Here is a 27,238-nt window from a genome sequence, read left to right as displayed (position 1 = left end):
GCTGCTTTAATCACATCCACATCTCGCTGGGTAAACTGCAAACTCGCTTTTATCTCCTGTATTTCTCTGGTCACGTCGTCGAGTCTCTTGTTATTTGTCTCCATAAGTAGTTGCACAAAACCTTTGAAGTTGTCTTGTTGTTGGCTCAACAGTGCAGTGTACATCTGCTTCTGCTGACTCAACATCTCTGTTACTTGCGCCGCTGAAATATAATCCTCTTCTGCTTCAACATCCTCGTTCGCTTCTGATTTATTAGCTCTTTTCCCTCTTGGAGGCATTTTAATAGTTGTAGAATTTGTTCAAAGACTTGAAAATGTAGAAGATGTGAAAAATCGTAGAACAGACAACATTTGCTCTCAGATCCTCTCTAATTAGCAAACATTTTTAATATGTACTCACATATACTTCTGGAAACTGTCTCCACTTAAGTTTTTTGGGGAAAAACTTTTTTAATTCTGACAAATTGGTTAAAAAACACTGGAAAGTACCTTTTTTGTTTATGCAATACTTCTGTTATGCATGTTGTGCAGTTAAAATTGATGAATAAATATTTTCCTTTCCTGAATAAATGCCTGTGAATGCAACTAGTCTGTTTACATATGGTTCAATAAGAGATCAGTTTATCCAAATGCAATATACTACCCATATCTAACATACCTCTGCATCATTCCTTTGATGTCAAACAAGGTCCTTGGAAACCTCCCACAGGAACTTTATCCAACACTAAAGGACATTACATATTCTCAGATTATAGTTTTAATGACGTCCACAACCACTAGAAGGGAACACCAATTTAATTGACAGGGTTTGGATTGTGTTGAAAAGCCAAAACTTTTGCCACATGTAAACCAAATGCATAACACTTGAATAATTACTCTGACAACATTTTATGCAAGTATAGTTTGTATTATAGGAAAACACAATCCACTGTAGTGGTATGGGTGTCATCATTTGGTGTCCTTTAATCATTTTTTTGGACTGTCACTTGGTGGTGCTGTTGTGCCCTGAGTTGTCTGTGTACTTGCCGTTTCCTCAACACCAGAGGCTCCTGCTGAGCCTGAAGCTTCGCTAACTTGACTCTCAGTGTCATCACCAGCCTCAGACTCCCCTGCTACATCAGAAACTGTCTTCAAGACTGCTGCTTCCTCATCAGCAGCTTCTAAAGTATCTGCAGCTGCCTGCAGCTGCCTTTGAGCTTTCAACTGCCTCTGATAACTTGCAGACGGGTCCTCGTATGGCACCAGTGACATGGGGATGCGAACTCTGTCTATTCCATTAACCTGAAAGAAAACGGTGTGAAAAATATTCTGTTTGCTTTATGGTAAAATACAACCTGCTTCTCTTCAGTAAGCTTTGAATTGTTTTTGCACATTACTTATATGTTTTGCTTAAGCAAATGAAATGGCTTTGAATGAAAAACAAAGAAAGGAACACCAAGTCGCTTCAATTCATAGTAACATGATCAGGTGCTTTTTGGAAAAGTACATTTGTAAAAACTAACATTTTGTTAACTCCTTGTAAGTTGTTTGGAACCAGTTTCTACTAGCTGCTAAAACGCACCTATAGATTGGAGGTGCACTTGCAACAAATGATTGATAATAAAAAAGGAAATGTCTTACCGTAACTTCACACCAGTAGTCACCCAATTCCTTAATCGGTTCAAATGGAAGACTCAGTGCTTGAGGTGGTACAACAACTCCCAGCTAAGAAAAGGTTTTATTAAAGTGAATAAACACTTGTGCTGTAAAATTGGACATTTCTGAGTGTTTTGACTCAATAATTTAATATGTAATAAGTAAATAAGGATAAGAACACTCAGCATGATGACAATCATACCTTTTTGAGAAACTGTCTGCAGACGACCTCTTTAACGAGTTGGAATTCAGCACAGGGCACTTTCATTATGTTCAACTTCGAGCGTTTAAGGAACTCCACCGTCTGTAAAAACACCCAAGAAAACTGTGTTAAGAAACTGACAGCTTTTATTCTGTTTTTTTTTTTCCTCACTCCTTAATAACATGACCAATTTGAAAAAAAAAAAAAAAAAAACTTTTCAAATATCTTCCATAGACAAAGACTCACTAATTGTCCAGTGCGGGTTTGGATTCTGTCCTCCGGTTTTCCCTCATGCAAAAGCTGTAGGTAAAAAAAAAAAAAAAAAAGAAGGTGACAATAATCAGGGGCTATACATTCCTAAATAATATGGGTGAAATAAATGACCATTAAAATGCAATACACACTTTTAACTCCTCAGCAAACAACTGTTTGTTCTCTGGTGATGGATACACTGCGAGGCCTTGGGGCAGCAGCTTATTTCGGCCAACAGACTTTTTCACAAACACAGTGTCTCCTCTCCCACCGAGCTCTGCCAGAACAAAATTATTTTCATTATATACAGTTTTACTTGTGTAAATAAAATATTTAAATGATTTTTTTTTAAGTTTCCTGTAACAACTCTAAAATCCAGAGTTTGTGATCAGTCCCACAATAGAAAGAAACCAAGATAAACAATAAACCAGAGGAAAGGCTTAGCTTAACGATAAAACAAAGATGATGCTGGCTCACCCTGCAAAGCTGTTCTGGAGCTCCCCAGTCAGGACCTCATATTCATATTATTCAGTGTGGAAATATTATTTGTACACTCCCTGTTTTTCTTACTTACTGGTTTAAATCTCCTCCTCACCCCCTATATTACATTTATTTTCCCCTCCCTCCTTTTCAAAAAATTACTTAATTTTTTTTATTTTAAATGTTATATAGAGTTGAAAACACCCACACTTCACACAAACCAAATGTAAAACCCTCCATCTCTTTTGTAATGTCCTGTATCTATTGACTTGTCTTCCATGGTCTGTCCTGTTTTGTTACCATGCTACAGCTGTGTTGCAAATATATATATATAAAAAACACGTCTATGTGATCTGTCAAGAACACTGGAGGTACCCACTTGGTACTGTCTGAGTCAGGATGAGCTCCATCTTCTCTTTGGGACTGTGCTTGGTGTCTTCAACCAGCTTGTAGATTCTGTGTCTTCGTGGATGAAGCCTTGGAGGACTGCCTACTTTAGACAAGGGGACTTGCCACCATCGCTCCACCACAACTGTGTTCTGTGGAAACATCCAAGGCAAGCTCCCAGAAATGCTCTCATACTGTAATGATTTATAGTCTATGCAAAAGTTATGCTGTGTGGGTTTACTACTACTGTCCTTGTAGTTATGAAGTAAAAACATGTACTGAGATGGTTATATGTATACAACCCCATTTAATCATAACACTTTTTTTTTAATTTTTCTAAAACCAGGAACAGCTTGTTTATACACTAACTAGTCAAGACGTTGTAATGCAATCCTATGGGCACACTGTTCACTTGGATTTATATGTATATTTATTACATTCTTCTGGTTTTAATATTTTTATCTGGCATTCTCTTGTACTTATCAAGTTCTCCAGATAAATTACATGTTTAGTTGTTGTTTTTTTAAGGGAAAAGACGACTCTTTGACCTTGCCATGCCACACAAGGCCAAATTAGTTGTTAAATTCTATTCAACATACACAAGCACAACCCAGCAGGTTGTCATACAGCATGTTACATTATCTACTAAACGTAAACTATTTTAAAATTTAAGGAAATAGTCAGTTGTAATGATTACGACCGATTTAACATTAATGAGCGCCGGCTAAAATGCTAGCCGCCCCGAGTTAAAGCAGTTTTAACGTTGACAAACATCATTCATATTTGAACAAGTACAGACACTAACCTGAGTAGGAGTCAGAGAGAAACTCCTCACAGAAGACTGGCAGAGCAAATCGTGAAGGGCACGGCGGCCTGAGCTCCACATGTTCAGTCAACACCGTAGATAAGCACCGTCCACGGTTTTATTGACACGTATCACTAGAGTTGAACGCAGCCTTTACATATGTACAAATACTATCAATGTATTCCTCATTTACACTTCAGCTCACCACAGAAAGCATGTTAGCCATTACATACAAGCTAACTGAAGTAACACGTAACAGGACCCACCAGCTGAAATAGTTGTCCCGACAAGAGCCTGTCGAAAAATAATATATATTTATCACAACTAACTTTATTCATTTTCAATCAGTGTGAATACTTTATTACAACTCTAATGTAAATTTCTGATTTTTTAGTGTTATTAAAGATGATTACAAAAAGGGAAATGTCTGGTAGGAAAAAGTGCACAATCAAACAGGGATGACCACAGCCAGTAATACAATGTGATTTGTAGTCTCAATGTGCCAAAGAATGTGAGAGTACTCATATGGAAACTCAGTATTTTTCTCTGGACTGTAGTGAAATGAAACTATAAGGTTGTATGAAATGGAAATAAAACACTTGCATAAATGCCTGATTCCATGCAAAAATATAGTTTGGAGAGATGTATCTGCATATAATCATAACATATTTCTGACAGTTTCTCCCACCTGCAATGAATAAAATATCTATCACTAAAAAAATGTGACAGCACTGGATAAATATAAGCAAAGGTAAAGATAAGAATGAGACAAAAATCAAATCCATAATTTCTTTATTCAGGCTCTCACCTCAAGTCAAATCATGTTAAATACTGGTGATAGTACCAAACACTACACGAGCTTGTGTATAATAACTAAGGTCCAGTGAAACTGGATAGATGCCTCAGCACAGCAACGTCTGAGCTGTAGAAACAGTATATCATCATGTTACAAAAATCCTACTTAAGTCTCAAGTAGCTGGGCACCTTTCTTCACATTTTAACACAACAAAAAACTCTAATAGCGAGTGTTTAAATACTTTTAGCTGCAAGTTGTGGGTTCTGGAAAATCATTTGTCCCACCATAAAAAGTGTTGTGGTTGAGTAACAAGGGTTGTGTTGCCGATTCAGTCTTACAGCCGGTCACTAGACCACCACAGACAAACATGAGAGTAATAATGACCCACAGCAGGGTGGTGACAACAAAGGCAAACTGGTAGGTTGTCTTGTCACAGTACCGATCTGCTCCAGGTGAGTAGTTGGGAGGATATACAGAATACACCCAGGAAGAGGCTACAGGAAAAATATGTAAGAGGTAAAAATTTATTTCAGGTTTTATTTGAAGCTATGAAGTAAATCAAACAGAGAGATTGGGATTTTAGAAATACTGAGGCCCAAATCTTTAAACACCCCACAAGACAAAATTACTCGTTTATTATTCATATTTTTATATTGTATTTACTGGGCATAGTAGTGTATTTAGTTACTGTATGTAGTATAGTAAAAAAGTATATTTTCCTCTGAACTGTAGTGAAATGAAAATGTAAGGTTGTATGAAATGGAAATAAAGTACTTGATTAAATGTACTTACATTTTATTACTGCCTGATTCCAAGCAAAAATATAGAGAATAGAGACATTTATGTGCATATAAATGTAACAAATTACTGACATTTTCTCCCACCTGCAATTAACCAGAAAAAAGCGAAGAGGTGCAGGATGTACATGCAGACTGAGATCAAGGTGTAGACACAGCCCTCTTTCCAGCTGCTCTTGGTGTAAGTCAGAGACAGGGAGAGGAAGTTGCTCACTCCCAGCACTAGCAGGTAAATGGGTATATACGGCTGCACAGGACAGCGGCTCAGATGAGTGGTCCCTGTGAAATGCCAGAAAAAGAAACCAATGTGAATATTAACAATTTGATCAAGACTAACAAGCTGAAACAATGCCTTCTGTGAAAAATCACAAATTAATCAACCTACCCAGTCCAATGGCTGCAATCATAACCATCCACCACATAATATTCACCACAACTACAAGAGAGGGTCAGGGTCAAGTATTTATATAACAATAAAAACATAAAATAGTGCAAAAGAAAAGCATGAATGTGGTGGAGAAGACATCTAACCAATTATCGAAATCAGCACAGCACTTTGAGGCCTGAACGCCACCTGTGGCAACTGGTTCATCTCTACAGAAAAAAAAGTCTTGTCACAATTACACACAGACATCAACAGGAAGTGGAGTTGCAGCAGTGTTATACTGTACCTGTCCAGTACAGGTCTGGAGACAAATCGTTATTCTTCTCCCAGAGTTAAGTAAATATAGAGCTATGCATGAGATCACATTCGCCACCTGTTAACAAAGTGTTAGCTTTAACATCTATTGCTATTTTGGCAGGATGTTAAAACATCTCATGCCAAAGAATTTCAACAAGTGTTTTGAAATGCTCTCTGTGTCTAAGAGGAAATTATAAAATCCGCTACTGTTATCTGATGCAAACTATGTTTTAAGCCACAAACCGCTCACATGGGATGGTGAGCTAGTTCTCTTGCAAACTACTACTCTGAAATTTTTTATTTGCACTTTGGCAGTTTTGGGGATTTCAAGGGCTCCATCAGTGTAATGCAGCACAGGAAAGACTCTGTGGTGCAGCTGCAGTACACAGACAGGAAAAACTGTATTATCAGCTCTCATCAACCCACCAGCTGAAATAGTTGTCCCGACAAGAGCCTGTCGAAAAATAATATATATTTATCACAACTAACTTTATTCATTTTCAATCAGTGTGAATACTTTATTACAACTCTAATGTAAATTTCTGATTTTTTAGTGTTATTAAAGATGATTACAAAAAGGGAAATGTCTGGTAGGAAAAAGTGCACAATCAAACAGGGATGACCACAGCCAGTAATACAATGTGATTTGTAGTCTCAATGTGCCAAAGAATGTGAGAGTACTCATATGGAAACTCAGTATTTTTCTCTGGACTGTAGTGAAATGAAACTATAAGGTTGTATGAAATGGAAATAAAACACTTGCATAAATGCCTGATTCCATGCAAAAATATAGTTTGGAGAGATGTATCTGCATATAATCATAACATATTTCTGACAGTTTCTCCCACCTGCAATGAATAAAATATCTATCACTAAAAAAATGTGACAGCACTGGATAAATATAAGCAAAGGTAAAGATAAGAATGAGACAAAAATCAAATCCATAATTTCTTTATTCAGGCTCTCACCTCAAGTCAAATCATGTTAAATACTGGTGATAGTACCAAACACTACACGAGCTTGTGTATAATAACTAAGGTCCAGTGAAACTGGATAGATGCCTCAGCACAGCAACGTCTGAGCTGTAGAAACAGTATATCATCATGTTACAAAAATCCTACTTAAGTCTCAAGTAGCTGGGCACCTTTCTTCACATTTTAACACAACAAAAAACTCTAATAGCGAGTGTTTAAATACTTTTAGCTGCATATGAGTTGTTAAACCCATTTTTCAATAATTATCTCCACAAATGAAAACAAAAACCCCTAAGCAGTAATGGCACAATCACTATGAGCACTATGAAAATTTGCAAAATATTTCTCTCCTGTAAAACCCATTATAAAGATAAATGCCTTAGATATTTAAAGACAAAAAGTAGGATATAAATCACACATCACCAGTTGTGGGTTCTGGAAAATCATTTGTCCCACCATAAAAAGTGTTGTGGTTGAGTAACAAGGGTTGTGTTGCCGATTCAGTCTTACAGCCGGTCACTAGACCACCACAGACAAACATGAGAGTAATAATGACCCACAGCAGGGTGGTGACAACAAAGGCAAACTGGTAGGTTGTCTTGTCACAGTACCGATCTGCTCCAGGTGAGTAGTTGGGAGGATATACAGAATACACCCAGGAAGAGGCTACAGGAAAAATATGTAAGAGGTAAAAATTTATTTCAGGTTTTATTTGAAGCTATGAAGTAAATCAAACAGAGAGATTGGGATTTTAGAAATACTGAGGCCCAAATCTTTAAACACCCCACAAGACAAAATTACTCGTTTATTATTCATATTTTTATATTGTATTTACTGGGCATAGTAGTGTATTTAGTTACTGTATGTAGTATAGTAAAAAAGTATATTTTCCTCTGAACTGTAGTGAAATGAAAATGTAAGGTTGTATGAAATGGAAATAAAGTACTTGATTAAATGTACTTACATTTTATTACTGCCTGATTCCAAGCAAAAATATAGAGAATAGAGACATTTATGTGCATATAAATGTAACAAATTACTGACATTTTCTCCCACCTGCAATTAACCAGAAAAAAGCGAAGAGGTGCAGGATGTACATGCAGACTGAGATCAAGGTGTAGACACAGCCCTCTTTCCAGCTGCTCTTGGTGTAAGTCAGAGACAGGGAGAGGAAGTTGCTCACTCCCAGCACTAGCAGGTAAATGGGTATATACGGCTGCACAGGACAGCGGCTCAGATGAGTGGTCCCTGTGAAATGCCAGAAAAAGAAACCAATGTGAATATTAACAATTTGATCAAGACTAACAAGCTGAAACAATGCCTTCTGTGAAAAATCACAAATTAATCAACCTACCCAGTCCAATGGCTGCAATCATAACCATCCCCCACATAATATTCACCACAACTACAAGAGAGGGTCAGGGTCAAGTATTTATATAACAATAAAAACATAAAATAGTGCAAAAGAAAAGCATGAATGTGGTGGAGAAGACATCTAACCAATTATCGAAATCAGCACAGCACTTTGAGGCCTGAACGCCACCTGTGGCAACTGGTTCATCTCTACAGAAAAAAAAGTCTTGTCACAATTACACACAGACATCAACAGGAAGTGGAGTTGCAGCAGTGTTATACTGTACCTGTCCAGTACAGGTCTGGAGACAAATCGTTATTCTTCTCCCAGAGTTAAGTAAATATAGAGCTATGCATGAGATCACATTCGCCACCTGTTAACAAAGTGTTAGCTTTAACATCTATTGCTATTTTGGCAGGATGTTAAAACATCTCATGCCAAAGAATTTCAACAAGTGTTTTGAAATGCTCTCTGTGTCTAAGAGGAAATTATAAAATCCGCTACTGTTATCTGATGCAAACTATGTTTTAAGCCACAAACCGCTCACATGGGATGGTGAGCTAGTTCTCTTGCAAACTACTACTCTGAAATTTTTTATTTGCACTTTGGCAGTTTTGGGGATTTCAAGGGCTCCATCAGTGTAATGCAGCACAGGAAAGACTCTGTGGTGCAGCTGCAGTACACAGACAGGAAAAACTGTATTATCAGCTCTCATCAATTCACATGCAATTTGATCACAAATTTTGCCTCCTAATATTTTCTGCTGAGTAGTTGGACACTACAAACTGAATGTATCTGCTTATATCTGCTTTCGTGTGTTAATAAGTCATATGCAGGAGATTTGTAACACCTTTGATCTGTTTAAAGGCTGTACCTACAGCATGAAACTATTAATGGCTTTGATGTAACAAGTGAGGATATACAATGCAAAGCAAATCCAGAATGAAGTATTACTGATCAGAAAGAAAACTGTTGATAATACTGAGGTGCAGGCTGCAGAAGTTTGCAATGTTGAGTTTAGAAGTAAAACCATGTGAAGACATCAAAGCCAAGATGAAATTAGCATTCTGCTTCAGTTTAAGTAAGTCATAGTACAACGGAAGTATAACAAATGAAGTGGGTTTGTGATGCAAAGGCTAGCACACTTGTTCCTTATCTGACAGTTGGGCGCCACTGTTAGGGTGATTTTTATTTTATGCACTTAAGAATGGTTTTATTTTATAGCACACATAAGTTTACATACTTATATGTCACTGTTATGTTTATATAGTTATGAATATCACTCTATGTGTTCACTGAACCACTGGTCAAATATTTGCTGTGTGAGTCACTGAAACACTAATGCAACATCATAAGTCTGGTCCACTAAATTATTGAATTTCATTAGATTTATGGCTGTAGCTAAGGGGGCTCATAGTTACTTATCGTTCCTCTGGACCGGTGGACCCAAAGGAGTCTTGGTACGGTAAGGCTCCAAGTTTATTAAAATAGATTAGACGTAGATGAGAAAGCTTCAAAGGGAGAACAGTTATGCACACACACACGCAGGCAGAACAGTTTTAATTAAGTGAAACGGAAAGCAATGCGTCATATGGAGCAGTTAGTTGAAACCAAAGGAAGAAGTGAGTGTGTATGTAGGAATTAATGTAGTATAGGTATTCTTCCCCTTTGTAGGGCACTGTCCACGATGATTGGAGCAGAGAGGACGATTGGAGGACGGACGGACTGAAGGACCAATAACGGGAGAGTTAAGTCTAAACCACGGCTTCTCCCCAACAGTTTTGGACCAATTAGATAGTAGTACCTTTTCATACAAATATTGTTAACCACTAAGTTGAGGTCAGTCTTTTCTGTTTATCCTAAACAGTAAAGATCCATGTGCACATGCTAATTTTGATACGTTAATGCATAATAAATTTCATACTGTGAAATATATATCCTCTTATTAGTCTTCTCTTTTCAATATAAAACGAACACGCCTCACACCACCTCACATACCAATGAGCCGGTAGAGGATGTTAGTGCCAATACAACCTGATGCCAAGCAGCTCTGCAGCAGCACTGCCCCTCTGTGACAAAGACACATAACCGCTTACATCCATTCTGGCTCAAACTGCTGGTTGCCGTTCAAACACACAAAACGACAAAGCTTGGCAATGACCTCAGCAAAGTCAACAAACCTCTATCAGGTGTTGGACTGGTGGCAGTTTTCCCAGCTGGAATGATGAAATGTTATTTATGTAGCTCATTTTGGCTTTACCACAATGATGTATATTCACAAAATGTGTGAAAACAGCAATTATAATATGTCATATCAGTTTCCACAGCAGTTTATTACTGCACAAAACTCCACAATGTTGCCATTTCTGATTGACTTTTATTTTGGTGAATGACACAATGAGAAGTTTTATCTGAGGTATAATTTAAATCAAGAACATTTCAATAAAGCTAAATCTGAACAACAACTGCTATATTTGGTGTCCAAACAAGATGCCTCATTGATTGCACTATCACTGACAAGCCTACTCTTCATATCATCACTGACAAGCCTACTCTTCCTTCATATCAAGTAAATTCAGTTGATGTTAGCTCAGATAATATTAAAAAGTTTAGTTAGTTTCTTTCTCAGCAAAGAAATTGTGTGTTTCAAACTTGCCTTGCTAAAACTTGGGATAAAGGCTTGTCTTGTCTTTACCATCTCTTTTAACTGGAAGTTAGTGATCATTTGAATAATAGGAGCAGCAGGAAAGTCTATGCATATGATTCCAAGGCGCTGGTTCAGGCTAGTCTTGGCCCTCAGGTAGTCATACAGTTTAGCATTGACGCGCTTAGCCACAATTCTTGGGTACGCCAACCAACCAGCTCCACTACTGTAGGTGAGAAAGATCTGTGCCTTGTTTCCTACAGGTGCAGCCTCCAAGTGTTCATAGACGCTCTGCCATTTCTCCTCCACATGCAGAAGTGTGGGAACCTACAAGGAACAGCAACTGTTTAACTGTTTAATTACTCAAAAAGCATTAATTTCATTCTAAAAATATAGCAGGACTTATACATTTTGATGTATCGATTTAGATGCAGGTGTGATCTGGACACAGTCATATGTTTTGGACAGACATTTGGACAGAGGTTTTTTTATTTGAAACATTTCAAGTGTACATTCAACTAAGTAGCACATTTTTTTATCCTTTGCTGCACTGACTGTTTGCTTGACAACTGATTCTCTGCACCACCATCTAAACGCTGGCTGGAGGATGTATTCAAACTCAGCTTGCTTCATTTTTTTTCTTTTTGCTCTGATTTAGGCTGGAGTTGATTTTGCTGTGTGTAGGAGGATTTTCATACCTTCCACTTGTCTGCTATGTCCAGAGAACCATAGCGCATGCCCAGATCTGGCCCAGAAAAGTCTTGCAGGATGATAAGTTTCCCTCGGACCTCGCCCATGGTTGGCACAAGTCGGCTGTGCCACAGCAAGTCCCAGTGAGCGTAACGGTGGATGTAGTCTACTACAGCACCATAGATATCATGTGTTTCACTGAACTCTTCCCTTATGCGCATCAGCACTGTCTCACTGGGATACTCTTGCAGGAAGTCAGTGACACCCTGCAACACTTGGCCGAAGTGAGCCTGCTGGTAGGCAACCTCATGGTGGATGGTGAGGTTTCCCATAACATTTCGCACACGGATATCCAAGAAGCGGACACCTGCTCGGAGCTGGGAAGCCAGGGTCCAGGTCTGGCATTCAGCATACACACCACCGTAGCGGGCCATGGTGTTGTGGGTCCCAGGCATGGTGACCTCAGATAGTAGCTGATCGTCAGGGATCCTGGCCATCCAGGATGGGTTGAGGAATTCTGGGTTGCCTGTGTCATCATAATCAGGCCTCTGGATGGCACCGTAGCTCAAAGCAAAGAATCTAAAACATAAATTTTTTTTGCCAGAGACAGATTTTGTCTAGTAAATCTATCAGCCTTTAAAGATCTGTCTCCTTGCAAGTTTTCTTGTTCTCCAATAAAGTCAAAGGTTAGGGGGGGCGGGTTGGAGTTTGTTTCAGAGGTCCTTGAAACCATAACTATGATTACTGGTGACAAAAAATGTTTGTCCAATTTAACAACAAAAATGTAATTTCAGCACTCACATGGTTAAATTAGTTTGATGAAAAATGGAATGACAGTAAAATTACAAATAATGTGATATAAAACAGACAATTTTAATGCTTTTGTACAATGTCTTGTACAATTCTTGATATTTACATTTATTTATTAATGTGTTCCACATATAACACAGATAAAACTGCCCATGCAAGGATAAATAACATTGTGTGTTATGTGTGATTGATCGGTGGCATTATTCCAACATACTCACCCCAGCAGAACCATCAGCTTAGTTAACATCTTGTACATTTTCATTGGACCTCCCCTCGTGTTGCTCATCATGTCAGATTTTTCAGTTCTGAAAACAGGGTCTATTATCAACAGGGGTAAAGGCAAGAATAGTACAACTCAGTTCAACATTTAGTTGAACAAGAATGTAGCCAATAGGGCAGGATGGATGGATGGATAGATAGCTATATAGATAGAGTAACCTAAACATCGATTCTGACCTGCTGATTTTGGAGGATGTTTACTTCACTCACACTGCACCTGTTTAAATCAACTAATAAATGCATCAAGTATTATTTTAAAACATTATACTGATATGCAGCATTTTCCTAACTAAATGTTGATAGGACACATCTAAGATATTGAAAATGTTGTTCAAAGAAATTAAATATCAGGTTCTTTCCTCAGTTGACACAGTAAATACAACTCAGTCTTCCTCTTTCTTGCTGTCATCACCTTGTCCTCTGTACTCCTGGTTACTGGGTGTTTTGATCAAATTAAAATGGCCAAAATATACATTTATCAGAGACACATAATGCATTTTGGATAGAACTTTAAGTAAATTGTTATTTGTGCAATATATGACTTGAATAAAACAGATTAGAAAATAAAATTCAGTTTCCCCTCAATGCTAATCCTCCCCCAGGCCACTATACACTCACATATTACTAATAAAAAAAAAGAAAACACGCTTTCCTTTGATCAAAGTGTGCCATTCAGTATAAAAGCCAAACAAACAGTGATCCCAGTCTAGGCTGAGTTCAACCTCAGCTCACCCCTCTCCAGGCAAATTCAATGGCAAGTTTAAACCTTTCAAATCCCCAAACTGAGCCAAAGCACTCCCTGCTGCTGTGCCAAACCTGCTGATATGTTGACGTGCTGCTCTCATCCGCTCCTGTTCATACCTGAAACTAGATGTGCTTGTCCTCCTCAGTCTGGTCCGGCAGCTTGGGGACGACAAACAGAAAGAGATACAGAGAGAGAAATAGAGGAGTCAGAGACAAAATGAGTTTGTGTGTCCACCCGGGATGTTAGTGTGACAAATGCTGTAGAGGAGCAGCTGAGCTCTAAATTGGCACAGTAGGGTGGGAGTAGAGGGATGTGTTTGTGTGTGAGGGTGGGGGCCAGGAGGGTTTGAAGGGTATGTGAATTAATCTGATCATGTCCTTCATTTCTCTTGGTTCAGAAACACATGGCATCATAGACTGACTCAGAGTTTTCTCATATCAAATCAAGTCGAAGTAGAGGATAATAAAATGCATTAAATTTATCATGTGAATGATGTCTTTGATTCTGGCCACTGCAAAAATTTATCAAGAGTCCACTTTGTATATCTTAGTCTTGCTGTAACACTTTATTGTATAGTTTGAGATTTATAGTATTTCATGCATTTGTATTATTTCAATATCAAACATCTATTGTTGATTGCACAGATGGAAAAAATACTTTAATGAACCTATATCACAATGTATGCCACTGCAAGTAAAAGTACTGCATTCAAAATCCTACTTACATTGTACAGGAGAATTATCAACAGAATGTACTTAATGTACCAAAAGTAAAAATCTTTATTCTACAGAAAAATGGCCAATGGTATAAAATGATATTACCCATTTGTAGTTAACAGTGCTGGATCAATGTTGCAGCTGGTTGAGGAAGGGTTGATTTCACTACTTACCACTTAGAATGCAGTTAGGTCGTTTAGTCTAGCAGTTCCCATCTGAGGGGTTGCCTCCTCCAAAGGAGAAGACTGAAGGGCAAGTAGCAGCTGTTATATTATGCAAATGTAAGCACATGCACTTTATTTGAGATTGTCTTTCTCTACTATGATAGCAGTTTAATGAAGACTATAGCTTATATCACCAACTACCCGCAAAAGGACTACTGAATCAGGTAAATGCACAGATCTCAGAGAGGAGTGACATCATGATGACAAATAAGCTTCATATTTTTGGATGAGCAGTCCATAGATCAGTTCATCTCAGTGCATTTCATCCCCTCAGAGGAGACAAGCTGAGGGATGAAATCCTTTGCTCTGAGGGGTCAGGGAGAGTGTATGAGTACAGTACTCTGCAGAAAAAGCTGCAGATGTTTCCCAGTTTTATCTCATAACTATGTGAGAAGTCAAACATAACACAACAGGCTTGCCCTTGTACTGCTGAATAATATTTGGTCAGCTGTAAATACAGGCTGTATACCCAGAGTGTACAGAATAAAAATTCCTGCATTTTTATTATATAATCAGGGCTGATAAACACAAAAAATGTTAAAGCGTCCCTTAACTTTTACCAAAGCAATGCGAACATTGACCATTTGTTAGGGTTCAGGCTGTGTGGGGACCCAAACAAATATTTATTCAAAATAAGGAACAAAGGTCCTGGGTGCTCTACCTGACAGGACTGAACTAATGAAAAAAGGTAAAGGAAATAAAAAAAAAAAAAAAAAAAAAAAAAAAACTAAGCTCAAAACGGGAAAAGGGCAGGAACAACAAACATAATTGAATCGACAGTCAGTGTCAGGTCATCACCAGCTTTCCTCCAGCTGATAGCGTTTTTAGTAACACTGGTTCACCACAAATTTTTTTTATTTATTTCATTTGTATTTCAAATCCTTGGCAAACAAACCCAAATGTACCTGCTCGATAACTAATGATACAGGTGAGAAAGTATATCATTACACTTTATATTCTAGTGCTCCGTGAGTGCAACTGCAAGACTATTAGTCTAGGCAGATAGTGATGAAATATTACCAACTTGTTATTGATTCTGAATAAATAAAGTATTCACAGCATTATCAGTGATACTCAGATATAAAACAATTCAAATGATTCTGCTTCCTGGTTGTGTGTGACACTGTCTTTCACTTCTGTACAGTGATAATCTCTGTGGTATCTGGTCACCCATACTGGTTTGGGAGGTGTGGGGACCTACAATTAAAACAACATAATGAACAGGATATTCGGTCATCTGGTGCCTGTGTTGCTGCCTTTGGTTGGATCTTGAAGCTGTCCAATCAGCACAGGGTATGAACGCGTCACTTCCTTATGTTTGCTCCCTTATTTGGCAGGAAGGGATTGCCCCTTTGTTGACTAGGGAGGAAAATGGTGGAAAGCAAAGTCAGACAGCTTCATTAGACAGCGGGATACTAACAGTTTTATCTCTGGTGAGTAAACGTCTCCCGTCTCAATGTTTTGTAATCTATGCTTTGCAGCATGTTTGAATTCTGGGTGATAGCTGAGTCAGCTAGGACTCGTGACATTAAGTACATAATGATTCATAGGTGTGTGCGTGTGGTTGGAAATCAGGAAGTGAGGGAAACCAGCTCGTAAACACAACAGCAGCACAATCCTGCATGAAGGCTAAAGGTGCCAAATAACTACTGCAGGTTATCTGAGCTGTTAAAAATGAGAGCTGGAAGGCCACAACCTGTAACCAATTGTTTATTTCCAGTCATTCTTGTGTAACTACCAGCCACAGACACACCCACTGTTGTCCCTGACTCATTTTTCCAGCAGGACAGCATTGAGAAGTATGATTAATATCAAAACTATGAGAAAGATGAAGTACAGTTGTATTTGGGTCTGTGGTCTCAGGAACCAGTAGATAATTGCTGCTCAGGTTATAGAATTCAGCACTTACTGTAAGTGCTTTATTATGAGCAATAGGTTATATATTTGTTCCACAGCAGCATTCTAGTTTGCTTTATTTTAAACTGAATGCTTAATTTTGACTTTGTGGAGAAAGGAAAAATGTTTCCACCAGAGCCCCACCAATAAGTCAAAACAACTAATAGGCAACTATTTTGATGACTGATTGTTTAGGAAATTTTATGTGTAAAATGTTTTTAAAAAATCACAAGTTACAGAATATTTGCTGGTCTTCTTGGACTTTTATGATATTAAATTATATATCTGTTGATCCGACTAAACCAAAAATTTTAATATGTTGACTTGGGCCTTGAGATTTTTCTTTTACTATTTCCTGATTAACCAAGAAAACAATAGTAAGTTTAATCAATGAGGAAAATGTTTTTTTTTTTCTCCTCTAAAGCCTTGTCTCTTCCTCTGCTCGCCTGCTGAGGCTCTGTGTATCACAGCAGACATTGTGACCTGTTGCTGGTAACATTAGAGTGTAAGATGACACCTTTGCAATATGGCAAGCGAGCAGCAGCAGCAGCAGCTGGTGACATTTGGGCTGCAGGCTGATCAACCTGAGAGTTACTCTTCATCTTAATTTTTAGTGTAATGCAAGAAAAAGCGATATTTGAGAGTCTTTGTGACCACATTTTGGGTTAAAGCTTTCCTTTACTCCATCCAGAAAGGTTGTGGTCAGACGCTGATGTACAATGCAGAGTAATGATTCAGTCTTACTGAACATATGTGGCTTTTTTCATCTCTCCAGGCTCACTTTGTGTGAAACTTAAAGTGACAGAAGAGAAGCAGCAGTGATGGCTGATGCAGAACAGATCAAGAAAACTGCAGCAAAGGTGCTGTGCTGTGTGGAGAAGGTGTCCTCCTTTGCCTCTTCCATTGACCCCATCTTTGGCATTGTCTCCTCACTAGTTGGGGTGGCTCGCAAGGGCCTGATGGCTGAAGAGGGCCATCCGCTGGAAAAGGACTTCCAGGCAATCCACTCCAAGCTGGAGAGCATTTCCCAAAAGAACCAGCAATGCCTGAGGCAGCTCCGTGTTGACGAGGTTAACGAAACCTATGGCAAATATGAGGAATACATAAAGCACCAGTACAATGCCTTCAACAAAATGGTGGCACAGGTGAAGAAAGATCCGGACAACACCCAGCGTTACATGAAGGCCTTTGAGAGGATTTATGAGAGAGACAAGAGCGACATGAGCCTGGATGTGTACTACCGTGGTGTGATGGGAACCAGCTCGCTGTTTGGAAGACCCCTGCTGAAGGTATACCTGGAACACTGCGAGGGTGACCGTGAAACCATGGAGTACCGCTGCTCACACATTACCTACCTGTTCCACATGGGCCTCATTGCACTCATGGGCTACACAGCTGTTACAGAGGATGATGAAGATGAGGTGCGAGAGAAGTGGGCTAAGAGGGTGGATGACATCCAGAAGAAGATGCAAGAGGTCCTCAGCCAGTGCAAAGACAAGTCGTCCTAAACATGGAACAGCAGAGACAGGATGTCCTCTGGGTCTGAAGGCAGAAATACAGGGAACAGCATCTGTTCTCTCTGTGGGCAAATGGGGCACAAAAAACAAATTATGGTATCATATAAATATAAAAATATATATATATATATAGGTAAAACCTAAGCCATGCTTTAATTTGTGCACTTGAGCTGAATTTGATATTCTAATTGCAGCATTTGGTTATTGTACCACTATTGTATGTTACTTTTTAGTTTCAAAGAGACTATTATATGTTTATGCTGCTTTTGTGTTATAGTACATGTCAATAAATGCTGTTTTATACAGTCTCTTCAATTATAAGATATAAATTATTACTTGAATAAGGTGTATAATTTGTGAAATTGATTTGACCTACACCAAAACAATGCTTTCTACATAAAAGGTCATATTTTTCTAGTTGGTAAAATATCTCATAAGGCCTTCTATAAGGGCCATTGAACTGTAAAGCCAAACCTCTGGCTGCAGGTGATTCCAGAAACAAATTTATGCTGTTCAGCCAAAAACTGTTCAAATCTCCAACACATTATTTTAAATGCTTTTCTCTTTTTGTCATGTATGACATACAAATGTTGAAATGACAATAAAAATTTTGAACATGAACCAGCATTTCCAAAGGCACCGGATACTGGGGAATTATATATGTCAGGCTGAATTTTGGGAAAATTAATGAAAAGACTTCAGGCTATATGATCCTGTCAAACAGTGTCATATGGAGGCACAGTATTTATTATTAATCAATGAAGACATTTAGAAAAATAAAATGAATGAATGCAGGCAAAATATAAGAGACAATGTATAAGATACTGGCTTTTGCTTAAACAAACAGCTAATCCTATAACTGGATCTCCTGTTTCTCATTATTGGCAAACAGCATAGATTAAAATTACCACTGCAAAAAATGAACTTGACAAAAAGACATTTTGTAATAAAGACAGCTGGAATAAAAATGATCTGCAGCAAACAATATTATTGTGGAAAGAAAGATGAATTAACATTTCATAATAACAAGCCAAGTTTTAGACTTTAATTGAATTATTTATCTCTTTAAAATATATATTTTATGCTTAATTTGTTATCACCATGCTTTTATTTTTTTTCACAATTGTTAATAGTTTGTTTATTATTCATTACTGGACACTTTGGGTCTCCCAAGGGTGGAATACAGCACGTTTAGCTGCAGGCCGCACTGAGTCCCCCTCACCGCCAGGGGCCGCTGTTTCCCGAACGGAGCTGCTGTAATGAAATGTAACGTGATTCCCCTGTTTGTCTCTGTAGACCTGCCCCAAAGGCCTGCAGCTACTTGTAAACAGGCATCTGCTCCTGAAATGTTCCTGCAGCGGTGTCCCGGGTGCGGACCGGGACTTTTAATACAGTAAAGACCCAGTGAAAGCTGAGAGGAGCCGCGTCTGGCCTGTTTTGTTACAGTTACGTCGCTTTCGGTGAGTTTCAGTTGCTCAGCGAACGGAGAAGCGGTGATAAGGACTGCGGCGTCCCGGCTACAGCGGCCGATTAAGTTCAAAAAGTTGATCGTGTTTGGCAACAAAATGTAACAAAACTGCATATATCCGGCAGCACAGCGTGTAAACAGTTTGCAAATTCTTTGTGTAATAACTATAAAGACAACAGCGAGTTTGGTTTCCGGGGCGTGTCCTTCTTTTGAACTCAACAAGTTGGTTTCTGAACTGATGGTTAAATGGCGAAAATTTAACTTTTCGGCACGTAATTTCATTGTTAACGCCTTGCACAGGGACCTCATAAGTCTGTTTGGTTTGCCTGGTTTGTTATTGTTTATTTATTTTTGTTTATCGAGTTCTCTAGGTCAAATCTTTTTTTTTTTTTTTTTAGAATGGCTTAAGCCTGAACTCTGAATCTAAATTGTACACAGATGCAGGTACATTTTTATAACATTTTATGAACGTGTGAATACAGCGGTGGTCTTAGCAATTAGGCTACATTGTAAAATTTTGATTATATTACACTGTCTCCTTTTAAATGCAGTGACTTTATATTATTTTTGCTGGATAATTATTACCAAGGAGTAATAAGGATAAATCTTTGATATGCGACTATGAATGTAGCTTCTATTCCTTCTGTATCTTAAAAGCGGCTTTATGATTAGATTGTAACATTCTCTGCAGTTAATTTGACCAATATGATACATTTTCTCAGACAACCACAGTCCTAGCTTTTGTCAGCTTATCTTTTGTATGAGAGTCTCAACAAACATTAATATCATAACACTACATATTAAATCACATGTCATTAACCATGGGCTGTGAATATTGGTCACTAAGGAGGTGATGGCTTCTGATATTATCATTAGGTAATGTGATATTACTCTGGTATTCAGTCAAAAGTATATTAATAACATGCAAGCTGGATGCTAGTGTTTTCAGGATGAAGTGACTCATGTCATCCAGTAAAATAACGACCTGATAATGTTTCCTTCACTGGTGACCTTATGTTTCAGGCATGCCTCTCCACAGCATTTGGCCTTTGTGTAGGATGTTTTGTCAGGACTGAAGAGAAGTCAGCATGATGGGCAACGAGGACAGCCTTGAGGATGTCTTTGTTGCTGTTATCCGCCCAAAGAGTCAAGTCAGCCTGAGCTCAAAGGAGTACAGAGCCAAAGCCTTTGAGGTAAACGTGCAGAGTCTGATATTGGTTCTCATCAACACCTAGACCAAAACCACAGAACAAATGTTACAGTATAACACAAATAATACATTTGAAAAACTGCTTTTTTTCCTGTGGATCCTGTAAAGATCCTGTTGATAGAGGTGCCTTTAGAAGGGAAGGAGAAGAAAAGAAAGAAGGTCCTCCTGGTGACAAAAATTAAAGCAGGAGGAGACAAATCCAAATCCATATTGGATTATGTTGATGAAACAATCAGGCCGATATCCAATAATCAAGGCTTCATAGGTGAGTCTGACAAATCTTTAACATTTACTGACTTTCACTAACTTTTTGGCTCATGCTCCCATGCACATGTCTATGAATTGTGAGCAGTGCAACCAAAGTCTGGCATTACCTTCTCAGACTATTTAGTCTGAATAGTTTTCAGAGGTTTAGAAACCACTGTTTTGGTTTGCGTGCCAGTCAGTGTTAAAGGTTAGCAAAAGAAATAATTTTTTTATGAAGCTGACCTTTTTAAAAAACAGTTAAACTGTACATATTGTATATTGAATGTCTTAATTTCTGCTGAACAGACAATAGCAAGCCTGTCTATAGTGCTGGGAGCCCCAGCTTCTACTGCTTCCAGGACATCATGCGGGTGTGCAGTGAGACAAGCACTCACTTCTGTTCCATCACCTCCAAGATGCTTCTGGCCTTAGACAAGTGAGGATATATTTGAAATCATGCTCTTTCTTTTGCAAGTAAATGACACTGGGATGAGTCTTTGACGTTGCCTCTTTGGCCTCCACAGATGGTTAGCGGAGCAACACACAGTGCCTCATGCCGTCCCTGCTTTGTTCCGGCCAGCACCCGTAGAGCGGGTCAAGACCAATGTCAGCAACCCGGCCTACGGCAGCGAGGGCAAACTCAGTGACGAGGGTCTGCACATGGGCTACACTGCCCTGGAGATCAAGAGCAAGATGATGTCTCTGGAGAAGGCAGACATGTGCATCCTCAACCCACTCTATGGCTCTGATCTGCAGTACACCAACCGGGTGAGAGAATGAGATGTCTATGTAAAGGGGACTGTTTCTACATTAGGACATCTGGCGGATTTTTTTTTTTTGACAAGACTTAAAAGACTAGAAAATAGATGCAACAAGTTATGATATTGATATTTATCTAAAAGATTAATTGCTGCAAAGAATGACATTTTTAGAATAAAAAAAGTGCTTTTAATGATAGAAATTTAGGATTATCTTTTCACTGGAACTTAAATGGCCTTCCTTTTGTTTATGTCTGCAGGTGGACAAAGTTATCATCAACCCATACTTTGGGCTTGGAGCACCAGACTACTCCAAGATCCAGATCCCCAAGAGGGAAAAGTGGCAGCATGGCCCCAATTGTGTGGCAGAAGACAAGTGAGAGTTTATTTCTCAAATGAACCACATTGTCGTTATTTTCCACCTTAGCTCCTCTATGTCTTATATCTCCTTTCTTTCTGTGGCACATTCACCTCATTTGTCTCAAAAACTAAACAAATTAAATTATACATCATTTTTCATAGGGACCGTCAGTGGGTGGATGACTTCCCCCTCCACCGCAGTGCCTGTGAAGGAGACACGGAGCTGCTTTCTAAGCTCCTGGACAGTGGTTTCTCAGTCAAGCAGCTGGACAGTGACCACTGGGCTCCCATTCACTATGCCTGCTGGTGGGTCTGGTAGCTGTTTTGAGAAAGTCTCAAGTATCCACAAGTTCTTATTTTATTTTGGTTCGTCTTTAATGCTCAGTTTTGTTTGGTTTCATCCAGGCACGGTAAAGTTGAGGCGACCAAGCTGTTGCTAGAGAAAGGTAACTGTAATCCAAACTTACTGAACGGCCAGCTCAGCTCCCCTCTGCACTTTGCAGCAAGAGGAGGCCATGCAGAGATAGTGCAGCTCCTGCTGCAGCACCCTGAGATTGACCGGGTATGACATGACATGTCATGTTCATGTGTTGTTTAGTTCTCATCTTCTTTGTAGTGGACATTTATCAAATGGCTCTTCTAATTTTACCTACAGTAGATATTGGTGTCATGTTATGGTGTTAACTGCTTAATATTGGCAGTTTATACATATGTATTTGTAACTCTCGATGCTGATTCTTCTCTCAAAAGCACATAGATGACCAGCAGAAGAGATCGCCTCTGCAAGTGTGCGAGGAGAACAAACAGAATGAATGGGAGGAGACAGTGAAGCTTCTGCAGCAAGCAAGCAGCAAACCTGTGAGTTGTACAGCATACACCACACCAAAGTGTGATGGAAACAATTGGATTTAGCAAATACTCATCTCATTCTCGGCCATATCCAGCTGGCTCTGGGTACTCTTTTGTTTGTTTGTTTCTGTTTTTAAAATATGGTATACTATAAACATTCAATACAAATGACATTAACAGGCTTTTTTTATTCATATTTGTGCCTTAGAATCAAGATATTTTGCCCAAAGTGTCCACCAGATTTTATTAAAACTCATTTTATTTTTCAGTTAACAAAAAACTAAGTTGTTTCACATTGCTTTGTTTATGATATGTGTGTGTGTTCCACAGTATGAGAAGGTGCGTATCTACCGCATGGACGGCTCGTATCGCTCTGTGGAGCTGAAGCACGGCAACAACACGACAGTGCAGCAGATCATGGAGGGCATGCGTCTTTCTCAGGACACCCAACAGTACTTTACCATCTGGATCTGTTCTGAGAACCTCCGTGAGTCCACCAGTTAAATGTGTAGAACATGCTCTCAAATTCATCCTGTGAGCAAAAGTTTGGTAAAAGTTCTGTAAAAAGATTTTTAGAGCTATAAAAAAATGTTAACAGTCTGCTCAAGAAGGAATTGTTCATTATCATAATTTCTCTATTCTTAGTTAAATTTTTTTTATTTATTGTGCTGTCATTTCCTAAATGCATTCAACAAACAGGGTGTGTGTGTGTGTGTGTGTGTGTGTGTAATGTCAGACCTGCAGCTGAAGCCATACCACAAACCCCTGCAGCACCTGCGGATCTGGACAGAGATCGTGACGGACCTGACGGTGCTGGATCCTCAAAGGGAAACACCTCAGCTCTTTCTTCGGAGAGACGTCCGGTTGCCTCTTGAAATCGAGAAAAAGGTTGTTCGCACTTTACAAGATTATAGTCATTTACATTTGTTGTTTATATGTGGCATAAAAAGTCATCAGAAATGGTCAGGCACAGAACAGCTGCTAGGGTAAAAGTTCTGGAAATGGTTCTGAGTTGCTGATGATTGATGTAGGTCAGGTATTTGAGAATCAGTCTTCACTCTTCTACTTACTGTTTTGTTCCAGGTGGAGGATCCGCTGGCCATCCTCATCCTGTTTGACGAGGCACGCCACTGCCTCCTCAAGGGCTTCTTTCCTGCTCCAGACAGCAAGCTGATCACATTGGCCAGCCTCCTCCTGCAGATCATCTACGGCAACTATGAGAGCAAGAAACATAAGCAAGGCTTCCTCAAGTAAAAGACCGTTTTCAAATTATATTTGTACTTAAATAATAGCACATATGAGTGGAGTAGTGAGAATTTCTGCACCTCGCCAACGGAGCTGTTCACCCGTTCAAAGCTGCACCAGGGCTTTCTGCTCATTATCACTCAGCGCTCAACTCAGATTACATCCCGCTCCACTCCAAACAAGGGGATAGAAATCTGCAGGTACTTCACTTTTAGCTTAAACCATAGTCTTACATCCCAAAGAACTAAAGAACGGCGACTTTTTTCCAAATAGAAATTATTTCAAATTACAGTTAGGCCTGTGTAAGAAGGAATAGAACACAAAATCATTTGTAAAATTCATCAAATCAGTGGTCTCAATTAAATAAAAATATACAGTATAACTGTATAAACACTGCATTATGTGGAGTAGTGAGAATTTCTGCACCTCGCCAACGGAGCTGTTCACCCGTTCAAAGCTGCACCAGGGCTTTCTGCTCATTATCACTCAGCGCTCAACTCAGATTACATCCCGCTCCACTCCAAACAAGGGGATAGAAATCTTCACCCGCTCAAAGCTGCACCAGGGCTTTCTGCTCATTATCACTCAGCGCTCAACTCAGATTACATCCCGCTCCACTCCAAAAAAGGGGAAAGAAATCTGCAGGTACTTCACTTTTAGCTTAAATCGTAGTCTTACATCCCAAAGAACTAAAGAACGGCGACTTTTTTCCAAATAGAAATTATTTCAAATTACAGTTAGGGCTGTGTAAGAAGGAATAGAACACAAAATCATTTGTAAAATTCAACAAATCAGTGGTCTCAATTAAATAAAAATATACAGTATAACTGTATAAACACTTTAGGAACTGCATTATTGAGATCACAATGGCCAATTCTTCACTGAAAAGTGTTGGATGACCCTGCAAGACATAGATACATTCTGCTGTGAGTGATACCGGAGCAAAATTGGAGCAGGACAAGGGTGACGCTCCCTCCTTTTAAAAAAGACACTGCGCTATGTCCAAAATCTGCCTGATCATGCTTCCTGCTCACTCTCGCTCCGCTCTGCTTACATGCTCTGGTCAGGTGCAGTACAATTAACATTTTTATGCACTTTCTATGGCATGTCACAAAAATTGTGATTTAAAAAAAATGTTTTTAATAACCTTGGTTTCGTAAATACTTAAGGGTTTTGAATCACAGGTTTCTATTTTATTTCAACAGTGAGGAAAACCTAAGGTCAATTGTGCCGATTTCTAAGGTGAAAAGCAAAGCATACCACTGGACCAACAGGATTCTTCATGAATACAAAGTACACTTGTGTTGTTTTTTTTTTTATTGTAAATATTCTTTTCACCTTTTGAAATCCAGTGGAGCTGATCTGCTGTTTTTCCCCTCTCCCTCTGCGACAGGCTCTGAGCACCAGCGAGGGAGTGAGCAAAGAGATGCACCACCTGCAGCGACTCTTCCTGCAGAACTGCTGGGACATCCCGACCTATGGGGCAGCCTTCTTCACAGGCCAGGTCTATACCAAGGCCAGCGCCAGCAACCACAAAGTAATCCGTGTCTATGTCGGGGTCAACACGAAGGGGCTGCACCTCATGAATATGGAGACCAAGGTATCACACCATGTGTTAAAATAAAATAAAAAACAACTTACTTACTGAACTGAACATGTGGAATGATGCTTGGTCTGGTAATTTGTTAATGTCTTCTCTCACAGGTCCTTCTCATCAGTTTAGAGTACGGCACATTCATGTGGCAGCTTGGACACGCTGACCAGTACTTCCAGATACACAGCGGTGACAACAAAATGAACTTCATTGTCCACACAAAACAGGTGACTGTTCTGAGATGTTTCCAAAGCCATTCAAATGCTTCCAGGTTGTTTTAAAAATATATTGCATTTTTGTGAATGACACTGATATTAGAATTATACAACCCATCATAAATATCACAAACTCAGAGTTAATTTATAAAACTAAATATTTTGATTACAGTCTTTTCTCAAGTATGACAGCTACAGTTTTACATGTTGAAATGATTAACACAGCTAAAATATGAAAACCCTGTCTCACTGACATTCATTATTTCTCCACAGGCTGGCCTTATTGTGAAACTTTTAATGAAGCTGAGTGGACAGATGACTCCAAGCGATAAAACTGTTACTGAAAAACATGCTTATGGCTGAAAAAGTGTTGAAGAAACCACAGCTGCCAAAGATGCTGTGCAGGTTCTTCTTACTGACTCTAATATGACAGCAATAACTGCGGATAGGGAACAAAGTCCGCCTCCCTGCAGATGCCTCACTTTGAACAGAAGGCTTAACCAGTATTTTTCACAAGGTCATATATTTTCATTGCATGTACTGTAAATATGTTTATTATTTAATATTTTGTTTTAATAAACGAATCGATGTATTGATGAACACGTAGTTGTCTTCTTTGTTAGAAAATTTTAAACAATGTGATTTTAATTAAAATAAACAAATACTGTATCATGTATGGAAAATTAGGAAAGAAGAATATATGGATGCTTTGTATCATCACAAAAAAATCCAAAACCCAAGTCCTCAGCCAGAGATGACAGACTTAGACTTTGTACCATTACAGGATAATTATTCTGAAGTGTTATAGAGGTCATATATTATGCCATATTTGAGTACTAAACAAAATACTACATGACATTAATAACCTGGTCAAACAAGAATATTTATAGTGTTAATGCATAGGAAGCTACTGCTTGTTTTGTGAGGCACATAAGGGTATTTATAGTCATGTAAATAAAATGAACAAGGTTGACTGAATCCACAGAAACAGATTTTAAACATTGATTTTTTTTGACTTGGTTATATTCTTTTGCAGCCTTAAAACATTGACATTAAATATAAACTGTACGTTTATTGACATGAATATTCAATATCGTTTTCTCATCTTAGTTACAAGTTACGAGAATTAACGCGCAACTCTGCTAATTTCATGGAACAACAGAGGACACTGTTAGTGTTAGCTAATGTCGGTAGTCTACACTGGACGTCCAATAAATGATCAGTGTATCCTGTAATGTTATATGTCGGTACCGCTGTACAATGAAAACATGTGGAATCACTCACATGTGAGTGTGTTTTAAAGCAAAAAAAACTATTTATAAATATTAGGTCTCCCAGAACTGACCATTATAATCTTGGGGGGTGACATCAAATAGCAAGACATCGGTTCAGGTAGCATCAACCAATCA

General features: G+C 38.8%; 4 protein-coding genes across 9 annotated transcripts; 2 read left to right on the top strand and 2 right to left on the bottom strand.

The window, feature by feature from the left end:
• Window positions 1-373: 373 nt before the first annotated feature.
• On the bottom strand, window positions 374-4,040 carry mrpl9 (mitochondrial ribosomal protein L9). Its single transcript, XM_020597433.1, has 7 exons — window positions 3,761-4,040; window positions 2,948-3,107; window positions 2,241-2,365; window positions 2,083-2,136; window positions 1,837-1,938; window positions 1,620-1,703; window positions 374-1,280 (listed from the first exon to the last, which is right to left on the bottom strand). The coding sequence occupies exons 1-7, from the start codon at window positions 3,839-3,841 to the stop codon at window positions 966-968; spliced, it is 921 nt and encodes a 306-aa protein (XP_020453089.1). The 5' UTR covers window positions 3,842-4,040; the 3' UTR covers window positions 374-965.
• Window positions 4,041-10,728: 6,688 nt separating this feature from the next.
• LOC109958561 (1-phosphatidylinositol phosphodiesterase) lies at window positions 10,729-13,829 on the bottom strand. 6 transcript variants are annotated; one of them, XM_020597285.1, is made up of 5 exons: window positions 13,648-13,829; window positions 12,964-13,016; window positions 12,726-12,825; window positions 11,706-12,276; window positions 10,729-11,334 (listed from the first exon to the last, which is right to left on the bottom strand). In XM_020597285.1, the coding sequence occupies exons 3-5, from the start codon at window positions 12,794-12,796 to the stop codon at window positions 10,954-10,956; spliced, it is 1,023 nt and encodes a 340-aa protein (XP_020452941.1). In that variant the 5' UTR covers window positions 12,797-12,825; window positions 12,964-13,016; window positions 13,648-13,829; the 3' UTR covers window positions 10,729-10,953. The 6 variants fall into 6 exon arrangements, with proteins under 6 accessions (XP_020452941.1, XP_020452939.1, XP_020452943.1 ...); XM_020597283.1 differs by having other exon boundaries at window positions 12,726-12,812; XM_020597287.1 differs by having other exon boundaries at window positions 12,964-13,003.
• A 1,967-nt stretch (window positions 13,830-15,796) lies between these two features.
• On the top strand, window positions 15,797-18,192 carry rpz2 (rapunzel 2). The gene is made up of 2 exons (XM_020597288.1): window positions 15,797-15,904; window positions 17,143-18,192. Exon 2 carries the CDS (start codon window positions 17,189-17,191, stop codon window positions 17,873-17,875), a length of 687 nt encoding a protein of 228 aa, XP_020452944.1. The 5' UTR covers window positions 15,797-15,904; window positions 17,143-17,188; the 3' UTR covers window positions 17,876-18,192.
• Window positions 18,193-19,104: 912 nt separating this feature from the next.
• krit1 (KRIT1 ankyrin repeat containing) lies at window positions 19,105-26,395 on the top strand. The gene is made up of 17 exons (XM_020597736.1): window positions 19,105-19,344; window positions 20,376-20,545; window positions 20,671-20,831; window positions 20,970-21,016; window positions 21,115-21,244; window positions 21,333-21,576; window positions 21,827-21,942; window positions 22,089-22,232; window positions 22,332-22,488; window positions 22,677-22,784; window positions 23,106-23,262; window positions 23,512-23,663; window positions 23,859-24,025; window positions 25,226-25,313; window positions 25,414-25,620; window positions 25,725-25,841; window positions 26,103-26,395. Exons 2-17 carry the CDS (start codon window positions 20,441-20,443, stop codon window positions 26,190-26,192), a joined length of 2,190 nt encoding a protein of 729 aa, XP_020453392.1. The 5' UTR covers window positions 19,105-19,344; window positions 20,376-20,440; the 3' UTR covers window positions 26,193-26,395.
• The last annotated feature ends 843 nt before the right edge of the window (window positions 26,396-27,238 follow it).

The sequence above is a fragment of the Monopterus albus genome, unplaced genomic scaffold (assembly GCF_001952655.1).
Source record: "Monopterus albus unplaced genomic scaffold, M_albus_1.0 scaffold34.1, whole genome shotgun sequence".
Classification (NCBI taxonomy): domain Eukaryota; kingdom Metazoa; phylum Chordata; class Actinopteri; order Synbranchiformes; family Synbranchidae; genus Monopterus; species Monopterus albus.
This window is presented reverse-complemented; position numbering and strand designations above follow the sequence as displayed.

Excerpts from the sequence above, each read along its gene's own strand:
- mrpl9 (XM_020597433.1), bottom strand. The coding sequence starts at position 3,841 with ATGTGGAGCTCAGGCCGCCGTGCCCTTCACGATTTGCTCTGCCAGTCT. Across the intron at positions 2,137-2,240 it reads TGTTTGCTGAGGAGTTAAAA|CTTTTGCATGAGGGAAAACC; the intron begins GTGTGTATTGCA and ends TTTTACCTACAG. Across the intron at positions 1,939-2,082 it reads AAACCCGCACTGGACAATTA|ACGGTGGAGTTCCTTAAACG; the intron begins GTGAGTCTTTGT and ends GTGTTTTTACAG.
- LOC109958561 (XM_020597285.1), bottom strand. The coding sequence starts at position 12,796 with ATGATGAGCAACACGAGGGGAGGTCCAATGAAAATGTACAAGATGTTA. Across the intron at positions 12,277-12,725 it reads AAGCTGATGGTTCTGCTGGG|ATTCTTTGCTTTGAGCTACG; the intron begins GTGAGTATGTTG and ends TTTATGTTTTAG. Across the intron at positions 11,335-11,705 it reads ACATAGCAGACAAGTGGAAG|GTTCCCACACTTCTGCATGT; the intron begins GTATGAAAATCC and ends TGTTCCTTGTAG.
- rpz2 (XM_020597288.1), top strand. The coding sequence starts at position 17,189 with ATGGCTGATGCAGAACAGATCAAGAAAACTGCAGCAAAGGTGCTGTGC.
- krit1 (XM_020597736.1), top strand. The coding sequence starts at position 20,441 with ATGATGGGCAACGAGGACAGCCTTGAGGATGTCTTTGTTGCTGTTATC. Across the intron at positions 22,489-22,676 it reads AGCACCCTGAGATTGACCGG|CACATAGATGACCAGCAGAA; the intron begins GTATGACATGAC and ends TTCTCTCAAAAG. Across the intron at positions 25,314-25,413 it reads GGATTCTTCATGAATACAAA|GCTCTGAGCACCAGCGAGGG; the intron begins GTACACTTGTGT and ends CCTCTGCGACAG.